The 24,208-nt window shown below is 33.2% G+C and overlaps 2 protein-coding genes and 1 pseudogene across 14 annotated transcripts; all 3 read right to left on the bottom strand.

Moving 5' to 3' along the window:
• Positions 1 to 661: 661 nt before the first annotated feature.
• LOC140842674 (subtilisin-like protease SBT2.5) lies at positions 662 to 8,983 on the bottom strand. Of its 13 annotated transcripts, XM_073210739.1 has the most exons (13): positions 8,418 to 8,983; positions 8,221 to 8,306; positions 8,078 to 8,134; positions 7,720 to 7,952; positions 5,883 to 6,027; positions 5,013 to 5,407; positions 4,703 to 4,798; positions 4,520 to 4,592; positions 3,940 to 4,225; positions 3,186 to 3,511; positions 2,552 to 2,819; positions 1,661 to 1,942; positions 662 to 1,340 (listed from the first exon to the last, which is right to left on the bottom strand). In XM_073210739.1, exons 4-13 carry the CDS (start codon positions 7,914 to 7,916, stop codon positions 934 to 936), a joined length of 2,475 nt encoding a protein of 824 aa, XP_073066840.1. In that variant the 5' UTR covers positions 7,917 to 7,952; positions 8,078 to 8,134; positions 8,221 to 8,306; positions 8,418 to 8,983; the 3' UTR covers positions 662 to 933. The 13 variants fall into 13 exon arrangements, with proteins under 13 accessions (XP_073066840.1, XP_073066836.1, XP_073066843.1 ...); XM_073210735.1 differs by having other exon boundaries at positions 7,720 to 8,134; positions 8,221 to 8,317; XM_073210742.1 differs by lacking the exon at positions 8,078 to 8,134 and having other exon boundaries at positions 8,221 to 8,317.
• A 1,333-nt stretch (positions 8,984 to 10,316) lies between these two features.
• On the bottom strand, positions 10,317 to 12,726 carry LOC140842677 (tRNA-specific adenosine deaminase TAD2-like). Its single transcript, XM_073210748.1, has 3 exons — positions 12,601 to 12,726; positions 10,812 to 10,856; positions 10,317 to 10,691 (listed from the first exon to the last, which is right to left on the bottom strand). The coding sequence occupies exons 1-3, from the start codon at positions 12,712 to 12,714 to the stop codon at positions 10,539 to 10,541; spliced, it is 312 nt and encodes a 103-aa protein (XP_073066849.1). The 5' UTR covers positions 12,715 to 12,726; the 3' UTR covers positions 10,317 to 10,538.
• A 70-nt stretch (positions 12,727 to 12,796) lies between these two features.
• LOC140842676 (protein CHLOROPLAST IMPORT APPARATUS 2-like) lies at positions 12,797 to 15,721 on the bottom strand (annotated as a pseudogene).
• Positions 15,722 to 24,208: the final 8,487 nt, after the last annotated feature.

The raw sequence follows: 24,208 nt of genomic DNA, 5'->3' as shown, positions 1-24,208 counted from the left end.
GCGAGCATGGATGTCAGCTTTTCACTTTGTTTGAGCTAAATTGACAGAAGACGTGAATAATGGCTGCCAATTTTTTATTTTTTTATATAGAAAATTAAGGAATTTGTTTAAACCTCTCAGCGTCAGCGTAAAACCACTTTTCAAAAGTGCGGAAAGCGAGAGCATTTTAGATGATTTTACGGGAAGAGAGAACCCATCATCGAGACTACGCAGTTTTATAGGAAACCTTCACCTTGCTGTCAAACAAAAGTATAGTGTTTAAGTTACACGGAGAATTGAATTGAGCAGCGATCAGAATTCCCGCCGGCTGTTACCTTTCCGGCAGGGGCCGATTATAAAAAAGACCCTTCCTTATGCTAGCATCTCATCACCCTTTCGAGAGCGGGGCAATTTAAAGAATTATTCCAAAATGCTGTCGCTTTCAGAAATCCCTTTTTTTATGCACATTTGTTGAAGAAAGGTATATGATAAGACTGTTTATAATATTTGAATAATCAGAATATTTTTTTTCAAAAAAAAAAAAAAACTTTAATGATTTGATAATTTGAACGACTAATTAACATAATTACTAATATATATAAAAGAAATTAGGCACTAGGGCCATGATCCTTTGATCTCTGTAGGGCACTCAAATTGCAATTTGCAAATGCAGATACACAAAACTACTATAATAAATTTTATTACATTAGCAGTCAAACCAACCAAAACAAGGCTAAACTGTCGTACATTCCACCATATATATCGTATAACAGCTAAGAGTCAAAACTTATAAGCATCAGAAGAAACTCCAAGTCTCCCCTCAATGCTACTTATCTTCATTATTTTATAAACGTGTACGTTTTTTTAGAGAAAATACATCAAACATATGCATCAGTTCCACATGGAAGTATGGAACCAAAGAATATCATCAAAACATACAGCTACCGCATCAGCTTATCGATCATAACCCATGGCTACTACAGGGATTCTGACCTTGTGTCCTCGACTCCCTTTCAGCCAAACCTCGCCAAAGCTGTAGAGTCCGGTAACGGATCGAACTGTAAGAGTAACTGAGAATTTTCCGGATGCGCCAGGGGTTAAAGTCATAGCAGGAGGGCTGGTTTCAATGGCCACAGCAGGTGCCATTCTTGCCATGATCACATATGTCTCTTCTTCAGCCACGTTTGTCACGGTGCGTGTGACTGTTTGAGTTCCCACGAGGTGTGAAATTGTTATCGAGGGTGTGTTGAAATTTGATGGATGACCAAGAGTGTAGTTGCAGGGTGTATATGTGTAGTTTCTGATCTCACGAGAATCGATTCCAGCTGTTGTGCACAAGAATCCTATGTAGTCTTCATATCCTAAAATTTGTGACAAGAAATATGAGATAGGATGACATTTTTCTTCGTTTCAGTTCCATCAGTTTCGCCCTAAAGGGGCAAAAATAAATTTGAAAACTTTAGGAGAGAGAATCATATATTCTGTATATAATACATAAAAACATAGAAGTCTAAATTTTTTTTTGTTGAGAAATTGTGGGAAATGGGGATGATGGCACTGCTCAGTCTTCCTCTGGCTCCATGAGTGACTTCCATAATCAAGGAATTGACTTCAACTCTTCAACGAAATGTATGATTTTATTGTTACTAAACAATGACAGAAGCAGAAGTATAGAACTTACCAGCATCAAAAATAAGTCCTGGATCTAGAGCAGCTCTGGGATTGACATGCCCACTTCCATAATCGAAAGGTGTTGCAGGAACCAGAGAGAGCATCCCAGATTCTGAATATTGTTGGGCTTCAAGTGGTCTCTCTGCTCTGTCAAGGGTTGATGATGTAGTCATCAAAGCCGATTTGATAGCGGCAGGACTCCAGTGAGGGTTCTTTTGTTTCACTAGAGCAGCTATTCCTGCTATATGAGGAGTAGCCATACTCGTTCCGGATATCATCGCAAAGCCTTCACCTGTTGCAAACAAACAACTTCTTTAAGCTTGCTGAGTTTTAAACAAGAGAGATAGAATAAAAGAGTTCACAACACAAATAGAACTTAGTTTGACCTTGTGGCCGCATCTGCCAGAAAATGTCCACATGGCTAAAACTCCTATTAATAAATTCATACCTCTTCCTTGGGAAAAATTAATTGGAATCAATATGGCAGAAAATACTGCTTAAGAAATAAATCATTGAAAGATTTCTCTGATAAGTTTTCCAAAAAATGTGTTTTTTTTATTAAAAAAAATACTTTTGTTAAAAAATGATGTTTTGGTTGGAATTTTATATTTTAAACAAGTGTTTCAAGAAATCAAAAGCCAAAAAATCTTATTCAACTTCTCTTTTTTTTAAAAAAAAAAGAAGAAGAAGAAAAGAATGCTATTTCTTTAAACAATTCAAATATATAGAACTATTTCCACATATTTTTTAAAACAACATTAGTAAACATATTTTAGTAACGTTCTTTTGCAAGTCAATTGCTTCTTATCCGTAGCTCTAATGATAAAATCTGCTAATAAAATAATTTGATTTCTAAACCACATGGAAAAGATTCAAAAAATGGTAAAGAGTAACAACTTACCAATATAGTTTGGCTCATCTGTTCCATTAGGCGCCCATGCAGCCCAAATTAGAAAGCCAGGAGCCAAAATATCTGGTTTTAGTAGATCCGCCTCTTGCAAGCTGTAATCTTTGATATTAGGTCCTCGAGCAGAGAACAATGCTACCTGCGGTGCAGACATGAGGAGTATAGGCTCCAGCCCATCCCAAATACTTCCTACTGCCTTAAAGCTCGTAACTCGACCAGTCCAATCTCTTTGTGTAGAGACGTTGTAGTAGTCTATAAGTTCCTAAAAGATGTGATCATCCAGACATCCACGAATGATGATTACAAATGAGAATCCAAATAATTTTATTTTATGTAAAGTAGGTGAACTCTGAGTATCAAATGAGTCAAAAACAACCACTGCCTTGCACTATTAATAATATATCCACTCAAATTTCATTCCTCAGCACCGTGGCAAAAATTAATATGAAAATGCCAACGAACAATTTTTTCCAGCAATATCACTTCATGGTACAAAAGCATAAAATATAAAATAACCTGATATAATTCAAAATGCTAGCCACCAAGAGTGCCTGTTCTTTCCTAACTGCTGCTCTCCTAAGGGAAAGATAATATGAATAATGATGACGACAAAAAATAAAATAGTTACCGTCGACTTGATGATATCTGTTATCAGGATCCCGGGAATGCCAACGGGAACTGAATCATATTTTGTCCCAGGAGAAGAATTCTCTACCGCTAGGACAAAGCCGACAGCACCAAGACTCTTGGCAGCCTCCCAGACTTTCTTGATCGAAGATGTTCCAACAACAAAATTAAAAGAATAGCCACAGAGAAGAATGTTCCCTTGGACCAAATTTTTATTCAGAACTTCAGGCCTCTGGCAGTCCGAAGCACTATACTTGGGGACAGAGGAGTCCAGAATTACGTCATTAGCTGCCACGAGGGTAAATGTTTGATTTGGATGCGTAGCAGCTGCATTAAGTAAACAAATTGAAATTAAAAAATTTTCAAGGCCATACTTTCGACTTGTCAGATATGAGAAATGACAAGGTAAGATATAATAGTGCAAAGGGAAAGCGGAATTAATTATTCCATTTTGAATTTTGAAGTAGTGGAAATATAGAGAAGAGACTACACCCAAATAACACAGTTTCGTTGTTCGGCCATAAAGGTCTACATGTGTGACACAATCCCCAAACGGCTGAAAAGTTTATAATAGCTTTTAGTTTAGACTGCAATCATCACCCGATGTAAATAAATATTATAGAAAATCTTACACAATAATAAAAAATATAACAAAGACATAATAAGCTTAAATATATCACAGCTCGTTCCAACATATATTCTTTAATTTGTAACGTGCAAATTTAGCATTCCATATTCACTTCGGGCATACTTACGTGACAAACCAATTCCAGCTAAAATTTTCCCATTTCCCAAGGCGAGATGGTTCTTGTATCTTCGATCGTCAACTGCAGCAGCTACAGATGCTATCCAAGGACTGTAAGACAATAAGGATTTGGGAAAAGGACCTCCATTTCCAGCTGCTTGTGCAACAAAAACTCCAGCTTTTACAGCCGAAAGTAAGGTGGCATCAAAAGGGTTTAAGAATGTGGCCTTCGTAGCAGCTGGAGGACTGTTAGGACCCACCGAGAGATTCAAGATATCCACACCATCATGGACAGCCTGCCAAAATGTGCATTGCGTGAGACCATAGAGTCCCCTCTATAGTACACAAAATAATATTTTCCTCTAATTCATTTTCAGGACATTAGTATAACAAATATCCGATAAATTGGTGTAGAAATGTGTGCTCACTTTTTCCTATAATCTATTTGCAAATGCAGGAGTATCATACTGACCACAACCACGTTAGTATATGTGCAAGAAACGAGATCAATTTAGATGGAAACAGCGAAGTATAGTAGTCTCATCATCTTCATAACAATTTACTAACCAAGACTTCGCAATTTAGACTACCTGATCAATGGCAGCTACTACATCTGCAATGAATCCACCGAATATTCTGTAGAGTGCCTTGTACACGGCAATCCTATGTGAAGACCAACTTATCAACTCTTGATGAAATGATATTTAAATTGATAAAATGATCCATAAAACGCTTATGTCCCAAAGAGACATAAGATACAAACATAACCTTACCTAGCACGAGGTGCCATTCCACTTGCTCTTCCAAATTCATACCCATGCATCCTCACAGGAATTCCATTATTTCCAGCTGCAATTGCCGCCGTATGACTGAATAAAAAGATATTGATGGATTAAGTTTCACGAAGCATAATAAATAAATAAAGATAAAATTTGGAACCAAATTAAGACAAACCAGAAAAAAAAAGCGGGAAAAGGAAAAAGTTCATATTTAAGGATGCATTAAGGTTTTTGGTATTACCTAGTATTTACAGCTTGAGAAGCAGAATAAAATACGAAACTAAAATAAAAGTCAAAGCCAAACCTTCCATGTCCATCACCATCAAGGGGAGAATCATAATCAATGTCGGAATTGAATGCACCAGCTGCTTTAGCAGCTTCAGCAAAATGTTGAGCTCCAACAATCTTCCCATTACAAAAGTCCTGCTTGGTCTCTGGGTCAACTTCGCATTTACCTGTATACTTTATGACCGGGCCATAAGGGTCCATTTTGTGAGCTGCAAAGCTTGGATGATGAGGATAAATTCCCGAATCAACGAAGCCAATAACAATATCCTCTCCAGCTCTGTCAAAGCCACCTCCAGTAGGCCACACTCCTGTTGGAAGTCCCAAAAATTGAGGGGTGTGGGTGGTAAGTTTCTTGACTTTCCAATCTCTTTCCACAGACTTTACACCAATTGTTCGTCTGAGTATTTCTGCCTACTAATACGTTAGTGGTATTAGGAACACAAGTAAATCCGTAAGCTATGTTGTATGGATACGGATACGGGTATCATATCGAATACGATATAGCTTTTTCATATTTGGCAATACGGAAAATTTTGAAAATATAAGACATAATACACTTAGAATACGACAATTATTAAAATATATATAAATATATATTTTTTTGTGTGTGTGTATGTATATGTATATGTAAATATATAACAATGTACAACTTCAGATGAGTGAATTAAGAAGAAAAAAATTTGTCGAAACTTATCACCGCCGTGTCCATGGCATATTCTAGTCGTGTCCATACAAAAAGTCAACGACACGGATCTGTATCCATGTCGTATTCGTGTCTGATAAGTCAGAAAAATAAAATTTAAGAGTATCTGTGCTACATAGGTAATGAGCATTGATCATGTCAAAGAAATGGAGGAATGTTAAATATAGGCGAAAGGAATCTCACATGTTCCGGTGAAACATGAACGGCAAATCCATTGATGAGATGACTGTAGCTGTAAAGTTTCTTATAGGCGCCTCGGTCGAACAGCATGTCAAGAAGCATATCATGTCGCTTTTCTAGATGGTTGGCATAGGATATGACCAATTCACTGAAAGTGAACCAAGAAATGGAAACATTTTGAATTCAGTTATCAGAATTTCAATGGACCTTATTTAAAGAAACACAACACTGTAGCATGGCCTAAACAAATCAAATGTTCATGACACTGTGCAAATCCCCAGAACCATGCATCCCATGTTTTTGTTCATGGGGACTGCAATTGGAAATACACATGCCACTAAAAATACAAACCAAATATTTGCATATAACATGACCACAAGTTTTAACAGGTTCATTTCCTGACTGAGGAAATAATTCAAGTTTAAAGGAGCTTCAAGAGCATTGGAGAAAAGAAGACCTCAAAGAGTTCAAAATGTGCTTCTTTAATTATTTTTAGATATACGACTGATGAAAGATTATCTGAGTGGCTTAGAAATCAAACTGCTGGCCCATACAGAATAGAATATACCAGATTCTTGGTTCAAAATCCTCCAAGGATGGAATCGACTTATTATCTAGTTGACTAGTTCACCACTCACAAACCAAGAAATTTGTTATCGTTATACATTACGGGCTTCAAAATAGAACATATCTCATGACTCTCATCCAAGGTTCTCAAATTCGCTACACAATAGTCGGACGTCAAACCAGCGCCTAGGCCACCTAAGAGGGGACTAGTCACCGTTAGGCGGATTCAACAGTATCAACATAATAAATTACATAACATGACTCCAACACAATAATATCAAATTAAAAATGTGTTCAAAATTACACAACTAATATACTAACAGAATATTACAAATTTACTCCACTTCTTCTCCGTAATTTTCAACAACTTGTTCGTCGTTAGACACAAACTAAATATTATCATTGTGATCTTCTTCTTTTTCAAATACAAAATCATCCCCGTGAAGTTCTTTCTCTCTATATTGCAGACGAAGATGAAGTTTAGTGTGTTAAGAAAAGCCAACAAATCACATTTATTGTTGGACTTTAGTTTAAAGCCGATAAAAAATTACCTTTCATTATTTTAATTAAACTTTTAATGAAATTCAAAACCCAAAAAACTTTTTTTAAAAAAGCCAAAAAAAACCTAAAACCCCTAATTGTCCGCAACGCCTAGGGCACATTGGTGGATAAGTCGACGACTAGGCGTCCTTGTTGCCTGTGCCGAATTTAGAACACTGATCTCACCAGAAAATAATTGAAAACAACTCAAACAATTCATTAGTCCAAGTCCCAAACAGGGAATGATCGAGCATCCATATCAATGTTCGAATCAGTAAACTTGATTTAGCCCTGACAGAACTTGCACGAGCTCTATTTTCATCATTTCATTCTCGTGCCGCAGTTCATATTTATTTTGTGGACAACAAAATAGTTATTATTTAACATCAGTTGAAATACAGTTAAGCATTCTAAGCAGGGGACAAAAAAGAGTACCCGCAACATAAAGTTGATTTTGCATAATATAATCCAGAATACTCGTTTCTTATCAACCAAACTTGAGGATGATGAGAAAAGTTACCAATAAACTAATCAAAGTCAACCAGATGATCCTAGGTAATAAAGAAACTTTAAGCCAAGTAAACACTTATCAAATGCTACAAGAAAATCTTCAAAACAACCAACTAAATGAGCTCAATATGGTCCACAGGAAGATAAGCAAATAGCTGCTGTTTCTATGAGGTTCGACATAATTATTCAAATATTTAATCAATAAACAAATTATTAAGACTACCTGGTGACATCTATTTTGTCATCAGAGTCAGAATCCACTGCTGTGGCTTCAAATCCATCAACACCACCTCTATAACTTACCACGGGCTCTCCTTCAAGAGTCACAATGTAAACCTCCGCCTTCCCGAAAATCATAAAACCCAATAATACGAGGACAGTAAAATAACCATTCAACTCCATATTCCTCGTTTTATACATTATCTTTCAAAGTATCCAACCTTGGATAAGCCAAATCTGTTCATGTGCAACAAATTAAATGAATCTTGCATCCAAAAGTAAAGGGTTAACAAGTTTATAACCACTTAATAATAACCAAAACAATATGAATTGATCTGGAAAACTAACAAGTAACAGCTCACCCGTGTATAGAATTCGCATAAATCGAAGTAACTAGCAGCTTTCTTCATATATACCAACTAAACCAGTGAAATATTAGGAAAATGGTAAGGATTGAAGTGAGAACTTACCGACCAGATAACTAAAGGGAGAGCCAACAAGTTACCTTGAAGATCAGTTCTATATTTATTCTATCCTCTTTCTTGTTTTCTTCTCTCTCTTACTCACATTTACTTAAAGTCGAACGTTAACCTGAAACATGGCTAATCATATGTTTTTTAAAAAAAATGTAAGGAAAGACAAGTTTCAAGCAAAGAATCAGCAAAACAATTCAAGCTATTACAAGAGGGTTAGACGAAATACCATTAAAGAAAAACGATAGAAAAAGCCAAGATCTTTTCTCACATTTGATCCAAGAAAAGCATCCCCACCCAAAATGCTGATTACATAAATACAGTGTGACTCCACTTTTTCACCGAGCAGCGCCCACAGTAGTAAATTATGTGTTTTTTTTCACAGAATAAGCAAGGAAGCATCAAGAAATACAGTGCATTAGCAACTGCCCACATTTAATACTCACACAATTCAAAGCAAAACGTTGATCTAAAATAAGAATTCCAATTATTGAACTGAATGGTGGACCGTGTGGAAACTGTGAAATGTGAAAAAAGCCAAAAGGGTGTGAAGAGTGGTGTGTAATGGTGGTGGTTAGGTTTTGAATGACTGAAATTATTTAATATGGACGCGCCAAAGATGGTACAACAGAGAGGAGATGAGTTTGATGATTCCATTAAACTATTTCCACCAGTCCAGTGTCCACCATGGAAGATTTCTGGACCCTTCCTCTTTCTTCTTTACAATAAAATAATGGGTTTTTTCCCTCATGTTTTTTCACTTCCTTTTTTTTCTTTAGAAAGTTCCAATTAATCTTCCATCTCGTGGAATACAACCAATGTTCACTGTATCGAAATCAGTTTGAGAAGTTTTTAGTTTTAGAAAATTATATTCATAAACAACCTCTTGCCTCTTGGTACGCTGAGTTCCAGCAAAAAAAAGAACATCGGTATAGTGTCAAAGGTTTATGTCTGTTAATTATCTCATATCGATTAGATAAAATATCTGGAAGTTTTATATATGAACTTATACAATCTTCCCTTTTTGAGTGACTTTTAGAGTTGAGTTAGGTCTAAACTTTAATCTTAACAATATCTAAGTTGATGTAGTACAAAACAATTGTACAAATTTATGGAATCTAAAAACGATTATACAAAAATCAGAAGTTTGATAATGATAATTATTTGTACAACTCACGCCGAATATTGTATATATATATATGATCAACTAATACATCGTCATTGACACAAAATAACTTGGATACATGTGCCATGTTCAAATATTTTTAGTTTGTGCACACCTACCGTGTACATTTATGTAAGCACCGATGAAGTGTCACTCACCTATTGGATGTGATGAAATATAGAAAATTTGCGCATCTAATGGATGAGTGACACATCCTCGGTGCTCATATAGATGTGTACGTTAGGTGTGCAACATATCAAAATTATATATATATAATATTTGCTACGTGATATGGGAAATTATTTAAAAAATATTCAAGAAGTATATTATAGTTGTTCCATTTCAAATTTATACGAGGGCAACACCCCAATTTTACATACTAGTATTTATTTATTTCCATATATATACGTTTGCGAAAGAGGCACAACTTGAAATAAAATTTAAAAAGTTCGAATGCACATCTCTGTATCATTTCAAAAACATGTTTGTGTTGATAAATCAAAGTAGAAATGTATCAAATATGCTGGCCCTTTGATAGGTGTCGCCGCTAGGACGGTGTTAATACGACGTTCGAGTTCATATATTGTAAAAAATTGAGCCACATCATTACCAATAATTATAAATTTTGGTAAAACGAGTTTTAGCATTAGTTTATGTGTCATGTCCACATTTTATTCATGTTTGTCGTTAAGTGTTGCATATGATCACGCCTCACCTCGATTAAAGGATTCGCATGAAAAGAGCTCAAATAATGGAATGAAGATGAAAGTCGAAGAATCTGGTCAGAAGAAGTCACACGTGCTAGTGCTGTCAGTTTTAAACACCCCTTGACGAGTGCATTAAAACTTTGATTACGTTATTGTTTTTCTTTGAATCGTTGAAAAGTAGCTAATTTTTCTAATATTTTTATATTGTAATTGAATTCGAGAGAATATTTTGTAATAAGAACGTAGAATCATCCATGGATTTGCAATTTGCATTGATATATTAAACTGAATACACGTTAATAATGATAATTCAATATGACAATATTGATCCACAAGGGCTCCAAACTTGTCATTTGCACACCCACGGTATACTTCTTTAATACCTGATTGACAATCATGCGATGACAACCAAAAGTGATCACCACTAAAAGCAACAAGAAAAATGTCGAAGTATTTGTTTTGCCATACCAATGATAGATCAAGCTGCTGCACACATTATGCATGGCTCGCGTGTAACGTAAAGGGTGCTGCACTGTGACAATTTCAAAGAAATTTCCCCTCTCTTTAGCCCACTTTTCTGCCACTGCTCAAGCAGCTTACCAATTGCTTCCATCTCTGCGTGCCTAGTGGCCTGTAGATAACAAGTGATAATGATCATATGCATATTACAGGAAGGACAAATATGAGCCAAGTAAAATTGAGCAAGTACAAATTGAAGAGAGATGATATTATCTCAAAAATGACATCATACATTTCTCGTCTCAGTAGGCCGATTTCTCCCCGAAGCAATGACAGCCTGATCTTGAACAATAACACAACTGATTAAATGGCAATGGAAGTTTAATGAGGATGACATGAAAACATGGTAATCCATTTTCTGCCGCATAATAAAAGTCTCAATCTTATCAATCTATTCCTATTGGCACAATGGGAACTTATATCATGGATATTATAAAGAATCGCATCAGAAAATTTTCCCCCCCTAGAATTGTTTATCTGCATTTTCAACTAATTTTTAAGTTACAATTATCACCGGTATTTGCTTTCCCATCTGAAATATGAGGGTAATTTTTTTATTAAAAGAATTTTAAAAGGAGAACAACATGAGAAGCTTACTACAGTGGTACTTAAAGTTTGTCCCAGGAAAGCTTAGCCTTGCAAGGGAGAGGTGAGGATAATCATAATCATGTCAATATACTCTGGGTGATAGTTCCATAATTTTCATACCCAGAGTACTCAATTATATCAGTAAATTGAAAAAGAACAGCATCGAGGTAAGGTTCTACCCAAGAGCTAAGCAGCCGTGATCGTTCGGCATTAGTATCGACTCATCCATTGATCTTTGGTTTGACTTAATTCACGTATTTTAGCTAAGTGTGTGTTAATCTAATAAAGGCTTTGATACCCCATGGATGGGCCCATTACCCATGGCCCATCCCTAACCCAACCGGAAGATAGGTCCATCAAGGGCCCATATATCCTCATCACTGACTTGAGCGTCGGAGGGGCTACGTCAGGACACCCTCCCGGTCCCCTTCTCAGGGCCGTGCCTATTAAGAGGCAAATGAGTCCAATGACTCAGGCCCATCTCTTTTTTAGGGCCCAAAAATTTTAAAAAAAATTATTATATATAATATTAGTTATTAGATAGCCCAAAACAAATTATTTATTAAATAGAACTTGCTTATCATGTTATCAATTTATTCTCCAATCTCCCCCAATATTCATCTGTGGACAAGCCTTAATCGACTTTGCGTCGTCTTTAGGTTTGATTGAAAGACCCGTGAGGAGCTGTAAGTCTATTTTCTTGTATTTGCTTTGTTCGGGCTTCTAATTTTTTATCGCAGTTTTTTACTTTCTTCGAGGCTTTATGTGGTATCTATAATATACGCTTATTGACTGAAATTTTGGTGGATATAATGCTTATCTGACTTTCAAATGCTCATATTGCTTATAAAATCTTGTTGATTGTCCCGATCACAGTAACAAGTGCAGAGCGAAGTTTCTCAAAGATAAAGCTCATCAAAACTTTTCTCCGATCAACCATGTCACGAGAAAGATTGAATGGATTGACTATGTTATCGATTGAGAAAAGAAACTGAACAACTTGATTATACAGACTTGATTAATATTTTTAGCTCTACAACTGTTAGGCGGGTTGTTATTTAGTGATCATTTTGGACATGTTTGATATTTTTATCCTTTAATTTTTTATATTGTCTTTGACGTATTGATTTAATTTGAAAAATTACTATGAAACTAAAAAAAATATGAACACACATTATGATTCGGAGGCCTCTTTTTAAAAGTTAGACTCAGGCCCAAATATTGTTAGGATCGGCCCTGCCCCTTCTAACTGTCTTCGTCATGATTTCAGGTTCAGGACCATTTCAAAACCCTACGTCTGTACTAGTGACGCTTGCCGGAATCAGACCCTAAATTTCCCGTGAGCTTCTACTCAGACAGAAAAAAAATCATAACTTTAAATGACGATATTGCGCCGACTGCATAAAAAAGCCTTCAGATAACTGAACACATGCCTGTCGTAGAGCAAGCTTCATAAACATATCATCATCAGGCATTGCTTCCTCCAATGAAGACGCCAACTGTATTTCGTTAAAAGAAATTAACAAGAAAGACATAAGTAGAGACATCAAATGCTTACACTCCAGAGTTTGAATCTTGTTTTGAAATTGAACTTTTCATAGGCATTTGACATTTCCACACACACCCAAAAACACCCCTATTAATATGTGTCTTTATTTACATATAATATTCGGATGCTCTCCCGTTTCTCAACTTGTTTACAACTCTTCGTAATCTGCAACTTCAAATCTAGAGTAACTACAGAACGAAAATGAACCTAAAATAAATCAAACTTCGACTACAAAACAAATTTAGAATCAGACCAAATCATCATCCCTCCTCGTTGTCCGGTGAATTCGGCGTCCTAACAAATCGTCCCTGTTCCATTATTACAAACAAACACTAATCAGTATACAGATAATCCTTTTTATGATAAATTTCTAAGTAATCTTTACTTAGAGTGCAAACGAATTGAGTAGCTCGATCAATACTAGACTCGGTCTTCATTTTCGCCGATTCTCAATCACGCTTGAGTCCAAGAGTGTGAAATTGGTTTTTTTCGAATCGAATTTGAGCTTTAAATTTTAATAATAATTTTACATCGTATTTAAATACCCGAATTAAGTTTCATCAAACAAATACCTTAATTCTGGGCCGTTGATCTGCGTTGACTTTTCTGACCTGGTACGTAATTTTCTTAGAGAAAAAGCGGGACCGTCGCTTTTGTTTGTAGCGTAGTACACTGGCATCTCTGATTCCTCCGTTCTCGGAGAACAAGTCTATCTGTGCCAGCCTCACCTGCACCCGACCAATCGCCATTTATTTAATAATAGTAATTGGAATTTAACGAAAGTTTGAAATTCAAGATTAATGAAATAATATGTACATATATGTCCAGACAAAAAATTATAGGCATTTTCATGAATAATAACGTATTTAAGACCTTAAAACCGGCTTATTTTTTTATTATCTAATATTCGTTATGGAATAATATAATATTCCACCACTGCTACCGTATAATTCCAGTATCTTAGTCTAACGGTGTTATGTGTCCAAAAATGACAGATCTCAAGTTCGACCTACCAATGTTGAGATGTAATCTAAAAGAAAAGAACTTTATACTTTTATTTTTAAGAAAAAAAGAACTTACTAATATTAACTAAAATAACAGAAGCCAAATTCAACTAACTCCCTTTGAAGCAAAAGGCTAAATGAACTTGCGTACTTGGACATTATTTCCGGCAGTATTGGAGACCGGGGAATCGCCGGAAAATGGCGTATCCTTATCGGACCAAGCGTCCAATATGTTGTCGTAGTTCAGTTTCAAGAATAGCCGTGCATTTGGCTGAGTAATGGACTCCCCCTGAGCTGTTTCACAAATGGAATTTTCTTGGTTTGGTAAAATATTTGAGGGTGCATTCTCCTTGGATGATTCTAGATTCTTGATTTCCACCTTTTTCTTCTTTTCCTACCCGATTTTTTGCCAGCTTTATATCAATAACACTGGGAAATCTCCACCAATCATCCTCTTCATCAACATTTCTCATTGCTCTCGATTCCCTTCTCATCCCAAGTCCATAATCAAATCCTAGACCGAGTGGATAACTGTAGCAAAATGTCTTGATTGGCATAGTCTTATCATGATTTGCATTGGTAGCTGATTCCTTTTTCATGTTCAAGTTTTCCATTATACTATCAATCCCTTCTTCGATATCCTCATCCAAAATTGCTTCTGCATCAAAATCTTGGTGAGAATCATCATAGATTTCGAGATAACTCCTCTCAGAATCAATCTCTCCCAGGCTTTGGCATGACTTTTCAGCACTTTTAGGCCGAGTAAGGAACCGAGGTTTTTCAAAAATTGGCAACAAGAATCCGGAGCTATCAATAACTTGGAAAGGCCGTATAAGAAGGTCCGATGGCTCTAACAAAAAATTATTCTTTATCTCAAACGATGACTTTGTGAGTTTGCAAGGAATTTTTAGATGTTTGCATGGGAAAATCTTTGGATGAGCTCTGGAAAGAATGGATGCTGCTTCATTATAAGTTTGGTTAGGCCTTTTCCTTGGGGTTCTTGGCTTTCTTGTAGAGATTGAAAGCGCGGAGTTGGTGGATTCTGAGTGACTTGAAGATGGAGAAGATGAATTTGAAATCCAAGAAGTTGTGGGGGATTTTATTATTTCAAGGTCTAATCTGTAGGCTCTACCACCTCCACTTAAACAAGAAGACATTTCTTTTGAACTAAGACAAAGATGAAACAAAAAGCAGAACAAAGTAGTGAATAATTCGATGAAATTTCAATCCAAGAACTAGAATTTTTGTGATTTATGGATTGAGGCCTGCTAAAACAAGGATTCCAGATACGGGATTTTCAAGTTTTGGTCAGAAATTTTGAGCCTATTAAAGTTTATATAATAAATACTTGTGAGGGGGAAATTCCAAGAACCAACCCTGGAGTACTTTATTCAGTATATGAAGCATGAAACCAAAAAGGGAAATTTTTTTTTTTGAAAAAAAGAAGTGGAAAAGGCCAAAAACTTTAGCAATATATTATGCTATATATGAGAAACAATCAAGAACCCTTCAAAAACCCAGAACGGAGGGTAAAAAAATAAGTAAAAAGAATCACCGTTCAGTCACCAGAAAGCTCAAAAAAACCACTTTTGAAATCATCCAAACATCAAAGACAGCGTCTTTCTCGTGTAAAAATCCTCCAAACAGACATCCCACAAAAGATATGGTATCTCTCAGCACAACTTAGTGACAAGAATTCAAGAATCAAGTACATTCAATATGTATTGGAAATACCAACGACTCAAAAAATTCTCAGATCCGAAAGTTGTATCTAAATATAAATCTAACATAAAAAGAGAAAGAATGGAGGTAAGTAAGTAGTCACGGGAGAGAAGGAATGAAGGGCTAGGATACTCAGCCGATACTGATACACACACTACACACACTGTTGGAGTCTTTTTCTCACTAGATTTCCTCGCTCTGAAAATGGATGGACGGTAGAGATGGAAATTAGAACAGAGGAAAGGACAGCTCTTGGGTTGTAATGTAATGCATGGGGACAGATTTCCTCTCTTTCTGCCTGTCTTTACACTTTTAGCATAACGTTGATCCTAACAAAATAATATATTAATCGTCAAAAGTATGACGTGATCATTGATTACCTCTCTCTCTTTCATGAATTCATGCCTCTGTCTAAGTCCTATGTATATATATATCATAATTAACATATGTGATTCATTTATTTGTTCAAAATAAATCCCAATTTTTATATATTTATTAATTTTTGGGCTTCGAATTCCGACTTCGTATGACGAGAATTGAAAATTAATATATGTAAAAGACGAACGGGGAACCCCAAAAATTAATATGAAAATTGGGATTTACATTTATTCTAATGGCAACCACAAATGGGGACATGGGTGATTATCACTTCCAAAATCGTGTTGGAATTTTTCACATTTTTTTCTCCGTGGAGATTTTATTTGAGAAACAAAATTATAACATAAAAAAATTATCGTTATTTATAATGAATTTAAAATAATGATTATGTAGGAAGATGTTATCTTAAACTAAGTATTCAAACAAGATGGATATATTTCCGAATAACATATTTTTATAAAAATTCCAAATAACATATTTTTATAAAAATTCCAATACATGTCAATTAATGTTGTGTGGTTTAAATCCGCTAATTATGTAAATGTAATGATAATTTTGATGGATTTTAAATTTTCCTTCCATTCAAACATAATTAGATTTTCAGAAATGTTCTAATTTATTTCCATCGATATATAAAATTTTGAAATGTATTTTTCATTTAAGCTGACAACCCTACGGCTCGGCTCGCCTTGCCTCTGTCTATAATAATTGGAATCCAATCGCAACATGAATGGATTTGGTAATTGTTTTATGTTATATTTAGAGTAGTTTTTTTTTTTATATAATATGGTCAAATGTTAATTTTTAAATCATCAAAATATATATATATATATATATATATATATAGATATAGATATAAATTTCTATAAATATATAACAATCCATATGATCTAATGGTATTCAAATAAGAAGATAAAACACTTTTGATATAACGTCTAGGTAAATGATATTCAAATGAGTAACATAACACATGTATTGAGTGATGAATCATGTCGACACATTCATATATCAAAATTGAATAAATGGTCATTATTTATCCATTCAACACATGACAAAACTCGATATAACATATATTAACCCTAGATTTGCTGATAAAATTTGTACTTTTCTATCTTAAGCATGCTGCCCCATTATTATTATTATTATTATTATTATTAGAAGTGATTTCTTATCTGCTGACATGTCACGAGATAGTTGGTCAGGGAGATTCTGGTTCTGACATGGGCTGCTTCTATTGGTGACTAAATTTTCTCTTGGTTTTGGATGTAATAAGACGAGGAAAGTTTTGGTATGTTATGGGCATTATGTGTGGCCTTCGGCGACCCATACGTTAGGCTATTCGAGTTCAACGAAATGGTATTAAAATTAGCACCGAAGAATAAAAGCCATGTTTTATTCGACTACTGGTTCAAATTTCATTTCAATTTATTTAGTTGGACTTTATTACAGATTTTTATTCGTCAGAAAATCAAATTATATGACCAAATTTTACGAAAACATCTGCTCTAAAATACATTTATAACATACTCTATGTGTCACAAATAGATATACTTGTTTGTTTTTCGCACAAATTAAAAAAATTATCAAAAAAAAACTCTTTTCCAAAACTTAGTTAATAGATACATATATACTACTACTAAATATAGAAATTAGACTATATTTTTATGATATGGAGTAATTTAGTTACATCAGCTTGTGGGCTATTATCGATTTTGACTTAAGAGAATACATTGATCGACTTGATTTATATTTACATAAATCCAGATCAAAATATCGTGTTCATGATATAATTTGATGAGTGAGTTTCATGTGAGACCGTCTCACGGATCTTAATCTATGAGACAGGTCAACCCTATCCATATTCACAATAAAAAGTAATGCTCTTAGCAAAAAAAGTAATATTTTTTTCATAGATGACTCAAATAAGAGATCTGTCATACAAATACGAACCGTAAAACCGTCTCACACAAATTTTTGTCTAATTTGATTCGGTTGATAGGGTGACGAATGATTATTTATTGAACAATAGATCAACTGATTTTACAGGATAAGAAATAAAATATATATCTCTACCATTATATACTATTAATAAAAAACATGAGAACCGAATAGTTTCGTAATCGTAATATTAAAAGAAATTTCATTTATAACTCTCTTATTTTAAATAAATTAACGTAAATATCAACAACAACAAAAACATGAGAACTGACCATTCTAACAAAAGCAGCTGGAAAAACATTATATAAGTTTCAAAAACAGTCTTTCTAAAAACCAAACTTTAAATAATACATAAAATGTATGCGCCGAAAAATCGCTAGTTCTTATTTAATCACAATCATATCAATAACTACCTCCTCAGCTAAAGAATTTATATTTGTGAGACGAGTCAACCAAGAACGAATCAACTCATCTCAAAAATATAATAGACCTGCGAAAACCAACCGTATCCTTAGATATTACTTTTGGCTCATTCCGGTACAGTAAATCTAAGCAAAGATTCGGGACCATTTTATATTTAACCTATTATGGTATTGATGGGCATGATGATAAGGACCATATTCGGGATTTTAATCGTTAGGGCGGCTTAGTTTGAGTTTCAAGATATTTAATTATTATAATATACAATAGTTTTTCTGTGCAAAAAAAATTAGATATTATATTAATAATTAAGAAATTTAAAGAAGATTTTTTAAAAAAATGTGAAATATAATTATTTTAAGTAGGATGATTTTTTAAAATATTTTTAAATTATGTTTTATGATAATTTTTTATTTATTAGATTAGGAAAGACACGATCGTTTTGAGAATAGATCGTAACACAAAGATTTACTCTACATCTTATAATCATGGTACCATTTGGTTTGAGGACGATATAAGTTAAAATGTATAATAACTAAGATAAAAATATAAAACATAAGGATAAATTATATGGTTAATTTTGTAATGTTTTGTAAATACCTAAATTTCCTTTCATGAATTAATTGATATATACTCTTAAACTTATTGGAAAAATTATTAAATATTTATTAAAAACTTTTAATTTAATGTGATAAATAAACATGTTTTAAAAAATTATATTAATGATTTGTTAGGATCGAGAAAGAGTTTAGAGAAGGGTAAATAAACTCTTTAAAAATATTTATGATAACCAAAAGGTTACTGATAAAAAAAAATTGTATGTTTTGAGTAGCACGAAATTGATCTTTGAATGATCAGATATCTTTCTGCTGACTACGTGCTTGATGACCGATGAAGTATATGAACTTTAAGTGTGCTCATATCTTTGAGTATGCAAGCTTTAGTAGTGTGCCAATCGCGTGTTTGAAAAGCTTAAAATGATCGAACTATATTCTACATTCTTCAACTCTTCTTTTATAAGCTATTATCCCAACAGTTGGAAAAGTTGAATAACATAAATATGTATCGCTTGAATGATGTCTCACTATAAGCTGCAGCTACATTAAATGTTGTTCTGCAAACATTTAATGTTTTCTTTACTTGTGTAGCTTTGAATCTCATTCCTTTGAAGATTTGCTGCTGACCTTTTTTTTTTATAAAAATAATCATTAGCTCCTTCAGAGTTTGTAGGATGTTTAAGCAATCTTTGTATTCTGTGATAGTGACATAAATGCAGATATTTATCGGGACTGGTGCGAGACATGGTTGACTTATAGCGGTGTAAAACCATTGAATGTCCTGAGCTGGTAAGATAATGTCATTAAGTGAGCAATGAATGACTTTTATATAAAGCAGTTTGAAGTCTTTGAACAGCCGGTTGGAAGTCTTCTTACAGTTGAAACTTCTTCGAGCTATAGACGTTTGAGCTTCTAGCGGTTTTGAAGTGTTCCTGTTAATAAAAAAATAAATTGCGGCTTTTTTCTGAATCACTAAAATTTTGGGATAATAATAATTTCTTAACATCATTACATAAAAATAAAATAAAACTTATAAATAATATTGTTATCATTGAATTTAATTAATAAAAGCACTAATTTACGAAAATAGAAAAGGACTAATTTACGAAAATAAAATAAAATTAGTTTCATAATACTAACTTTACACTATTTTGTTGAGTTATCACGCCGGAGAGGAGGTAGGTAGGACTTTCACCGGAGGACCAATACGTTTAACCAATTTTTAACCAATTCCTAGGTTTAGTGTCCTTTTGGTATCATTGTACCAAACATGAGATGGTAGGAGACTTGGTCTATGATCGATTATAGATTATTTATATCAACGGCTATAAATTAGTCGAGGTGTAAAAAGAAAATGCATCGGGGTGGGATTGTTTATCAAGAATTTGGCTTTCCAGTGATTCCACTAACATATCCAGTCTCCATATCTGGTTATTCTGGTAAAGATGTTTTATTAACGAGAAACTAGGTTGCAGATCTAATTGTTATCATCGATTCAAATTTTCAAACTCTGCAAGTCAAATATAAACTACGATTTCAAAGTAGTCTTGGCCAATCAACTGTCACATAGACATATCAATGGTCATTTTATTGGGTAAAAGAGGGAATATTTCACCTGTGGGGACAGTGCTTCTATGTGTAGATCCAAGATCCAGATTTAGCCACAAGTACACGAGGTCCACTATTTTTTTAAAAAAATTACATATGTGGCTAAATCTGGACCATCTAAATCCTGGGGGCAGTGCCCCCACAGGTAGGATCGAACGATCCGTAAAAGAGTATGTCTATTGTGAGATGGTCTCACGAATCTTTATCTGCGAGACGAGTCAACCCTACCGATATTCACAATAAAAAGTAATACTCTTAGCATAAAAAGTAATATTTTTTCATGGATGACTCAAATAAGATATATGTCTCATAAAATACGACCCGTGATATCGTCTCACACAAATTTTTGACATATGGCACAAGGGCAATGTCTATTTTCAGGAAATACTTTTGTTTTCCAGAAGAAAATATTCTATTATTTTTGGTTTACTTCAAAATTTTATATTTCTATCCATTTTCATAATCTCATTTTTAATTATTGTTTCCAATACAAAATTATCTTTCCCATATAATTTATTACACTATACAAAAAATTACTCCAAACTAAATATACCATGAGTCCTTTGACTGAACAATATTTGTAATATCTATTCCATTGTATTTTATGATGAAATTATGATCAGTCGTGTATTTTTTTTTTATTACATTGGTGATCGTTGGGCTATTTTTAATAATAAAATATATTGACTACAATTTCGTCTTAAAATGTAATTATAATATATAATCATGAACAAAATGGACCGCAAGTAGCTATTCAATCTTGTCGGAAAAAAACTTTCAAAATCTCTCTAATATATCGTGGGCTTTTTTTTTGGCTGAATAGGATGCCAGCCCATTGTTTTTTACGTTTTCAGGCCTCATGCGATTCGGGTGCTATCGGGCTGACCCGACAACAAAATTAGCGGTCTGCCCGAACAGTAATAATAACGGCTCCGAAATAAAGGTCAACTCGATCGGTTCCATGTGTGTGTATTTATTAATTAAGATTTTATATATAATTTGATTTGATCATCATTAGGTATATGAATTCCACCATGTTTTACACGAATCTGCCAGAAAGAATACTGATGTCTAATGAAAAGGTTTTGCATCCTATATTAGATCATCATAGTAATTTAACTGAGCAGGTATCTTGTGAGACAATTTCATAAATCTTTTTTCGTGAGACGTATCAATCATGTCTATATTTACAATAAAAAGTAATATTTTTCATGGATAACCTAAATAGAGTATTAGTCTCACAAAATTGATCCCGAGACCGTCTCACATGAGTTTTTTTATAATTTAATTTGTTTCTGAATTGTACTTAGTTAAAAAAACATCCCGACCAGTTTTCTAAAGTATTTATTTATTTATGTTTTCACATATTTTTATATAAAATCAAATACATATTGTCTATCAATAATCATGTCCACTTTTATTTATATCGCACTCACATATTAGATGTATAATTTTGATATATTTTATCACATTTAATAGATGAGTGTCACTTCATTTATGAGTACCAAAACGAATATTGTGGATAGACAATATATCAAAATTATTTGATCAGTAGAATCTCGTTAGGGTCATTGGATTAGCAGGAAAGAGCTTGAAAAGGCGAGCCAAGTGAAAAATGGATGTCAGCATGCATGTAGGCACGCGTTATTCTTCAATCTTACATAGTAGATTTAGACCGTATTAGGTATGTTTTTGTATATTATTTCGTCAGAATTTCTCAGATTCCAAGAGATTTTTTGGTAATTGGATTCTTTTACCTTTTGGCATTTTCCCACATTTCCATTGTTTTCTATTTTTATTTTGAAAAAGTAATAATTGTCCTTTTTCTTCCTTTTTTCTATGATGTGTTATTTGTCCGATGTGTATATATATACATATATAATATTTTATTTACTTTAACTTTATAATATTTAGTTAGTTCTATTTTGGAATTGAGTGAGTCTCATGTAAGACGGATCAACTCTACCCATATTCACAATAAAAAGTAATATTCTTAGCATAAAAAATAATATTTTTTCATGGATAATCCAAATAAGAGATCCGTCTCACAAATACAATCCGTGACACCGTCTCACACAAGTTTTTAGTCAAATGAAACGCTTTTTTGAAGCGAACTGTAGAAACTCTATCTTCTTTTTTTAGTTTGTTTTATTTTATTTTTAAATAATTGTTAATAGATGATAAACTATATTAGTGATTAATCACAAAAACTAGATAAATAACTTCAGTTATAATATATATATAAGTATTTAGATAATAATAACTAAATGCTTAAACGATAATATTTATCAAAACTTTTTTGTAAAATTATTTAATAAAAAAACATTTAATCAACAAAAAAATATAATGGAAAACAAATTTTAGTGATTATGCTTTTAAATAATGTACTGAAATTCATTGAGATTTACGCTGGATTCTTGGATTTGAAATCAATAGATTTTAATTATAATTTTATTGTTTAAAATGAAAATAGATCAAATCTTAAATCAACACGTTATTTATTTACACATTAGTAATACAAAGTAGAATGAATTTTAAATGAACTCATGATTAGGTGAACTTGATATCAATCTCAATTGACACGAATTAGTATATAAACAGGTAATCATTGAATTTGAAGTTTATGATCTTACTTATCTAAACAACAAAAATATATTTGAATATGTATCAAATATATAAATTTGAAATTCTTCGATTCAAACACAACCCGAGTGTCATGTTTTTATATTTGAGTATTAGGGAAGAATAAACTCTCAAATCAATAATAATGTAACAGCAATATTTTTTCTTAATTATATTGTTAGATACTTTGATTGTGCTTTTGGTTGGCTAAGCGTGTAAATGAATAATATGTAAAACAATTAATGATTTTATGTTTTTTTATCAAGCAAGCATAAAAAATTATGAATCAGATTGATCAGTTGTATATATTTTTTTCTGAATTCCAATTTTTTAGACTAATTGAATCAAATCAGACTCGAGCTCTATTCTTTTTATTTGATTTTAATTATTTTAGTTTTATTAAGCAGAGTTATACTCTCAAGTGCAAGAATGTACTGGGATTATATATATATATATAAATAATTGTTTTATTTTCTTAAAAAAAGCTGACCAATCATACACCGCCACGTAGACGGTGTTCATGATACCCTGTACACCTGGTGTGCAGGATAACAAGTTCGTGTGTGTGTCTATATATATATATATATATATATATATATATATATATATATATATATATATATATATATATATTGTATATGCAAAAACTGAAAAATACCCCAAAAAAAAGGTAAAATTGATAAGAACTTTTGACTGCTATAGTGGTTCTGTACATATTTTAAGGGACTTTTCACTCTTATTGGAATGAGCCTTCCAAAGCTTTTTGCATGCATCAAAGTTACTGACTCCATTCTCCATGGTACAAGTCATTATATATATTGGGTTCTTTAATCCATTTTTTTAAAATTATTATTTTCTACAAAAAAAAAATTAAATATATTTTAATTGAGTTTGATGTAAATGAAATTAATTAATGAACCACGTAAGTAAAGAATACAATTAAACAAATTATACATATAAATATAGATCATATTTTTAGCTGTGGAAATTAGTTTTTCCTAGTACGTTTATAAATCCATATGAGAAAATAGTAAATTCATTCCTCTAAGTTGGATTTTTTTTTTGTCTTCTAATTTGTCAAAGTTGTGTTTCACTCACGTAATTTAACGTTTTGTTGGTTTTTTGTCATATTTCACCCGAGCATTTATGTGACGTCGAAAAATTATGTATGATACTATAAAATATTGACGTGACATCAAAAAATCAATTATATGTTTAGAGCCACCCGGACCCAGTGCCAAAA

This window comes from Primulina eburnea, chromosome 10 (genome assembly GCF_022965805.1).
Source record: "Primulina eburnea isolate SZY01 chromosome 10, ASM2296580v1, whole genome shotgun sequence".
In the NCBI taxonomy this organism is placed as follows: Eukaryota; Viridiplantae; Streptophyta; class Magnoliopsida; order Lamiales; family Gesneriaceae; genus Primulina; species Primulina eburnea.
Note: the sequence above shows the minus strand (reverse complement) of the source record. Positions and strands in the feature narration are given on the sequence as shown.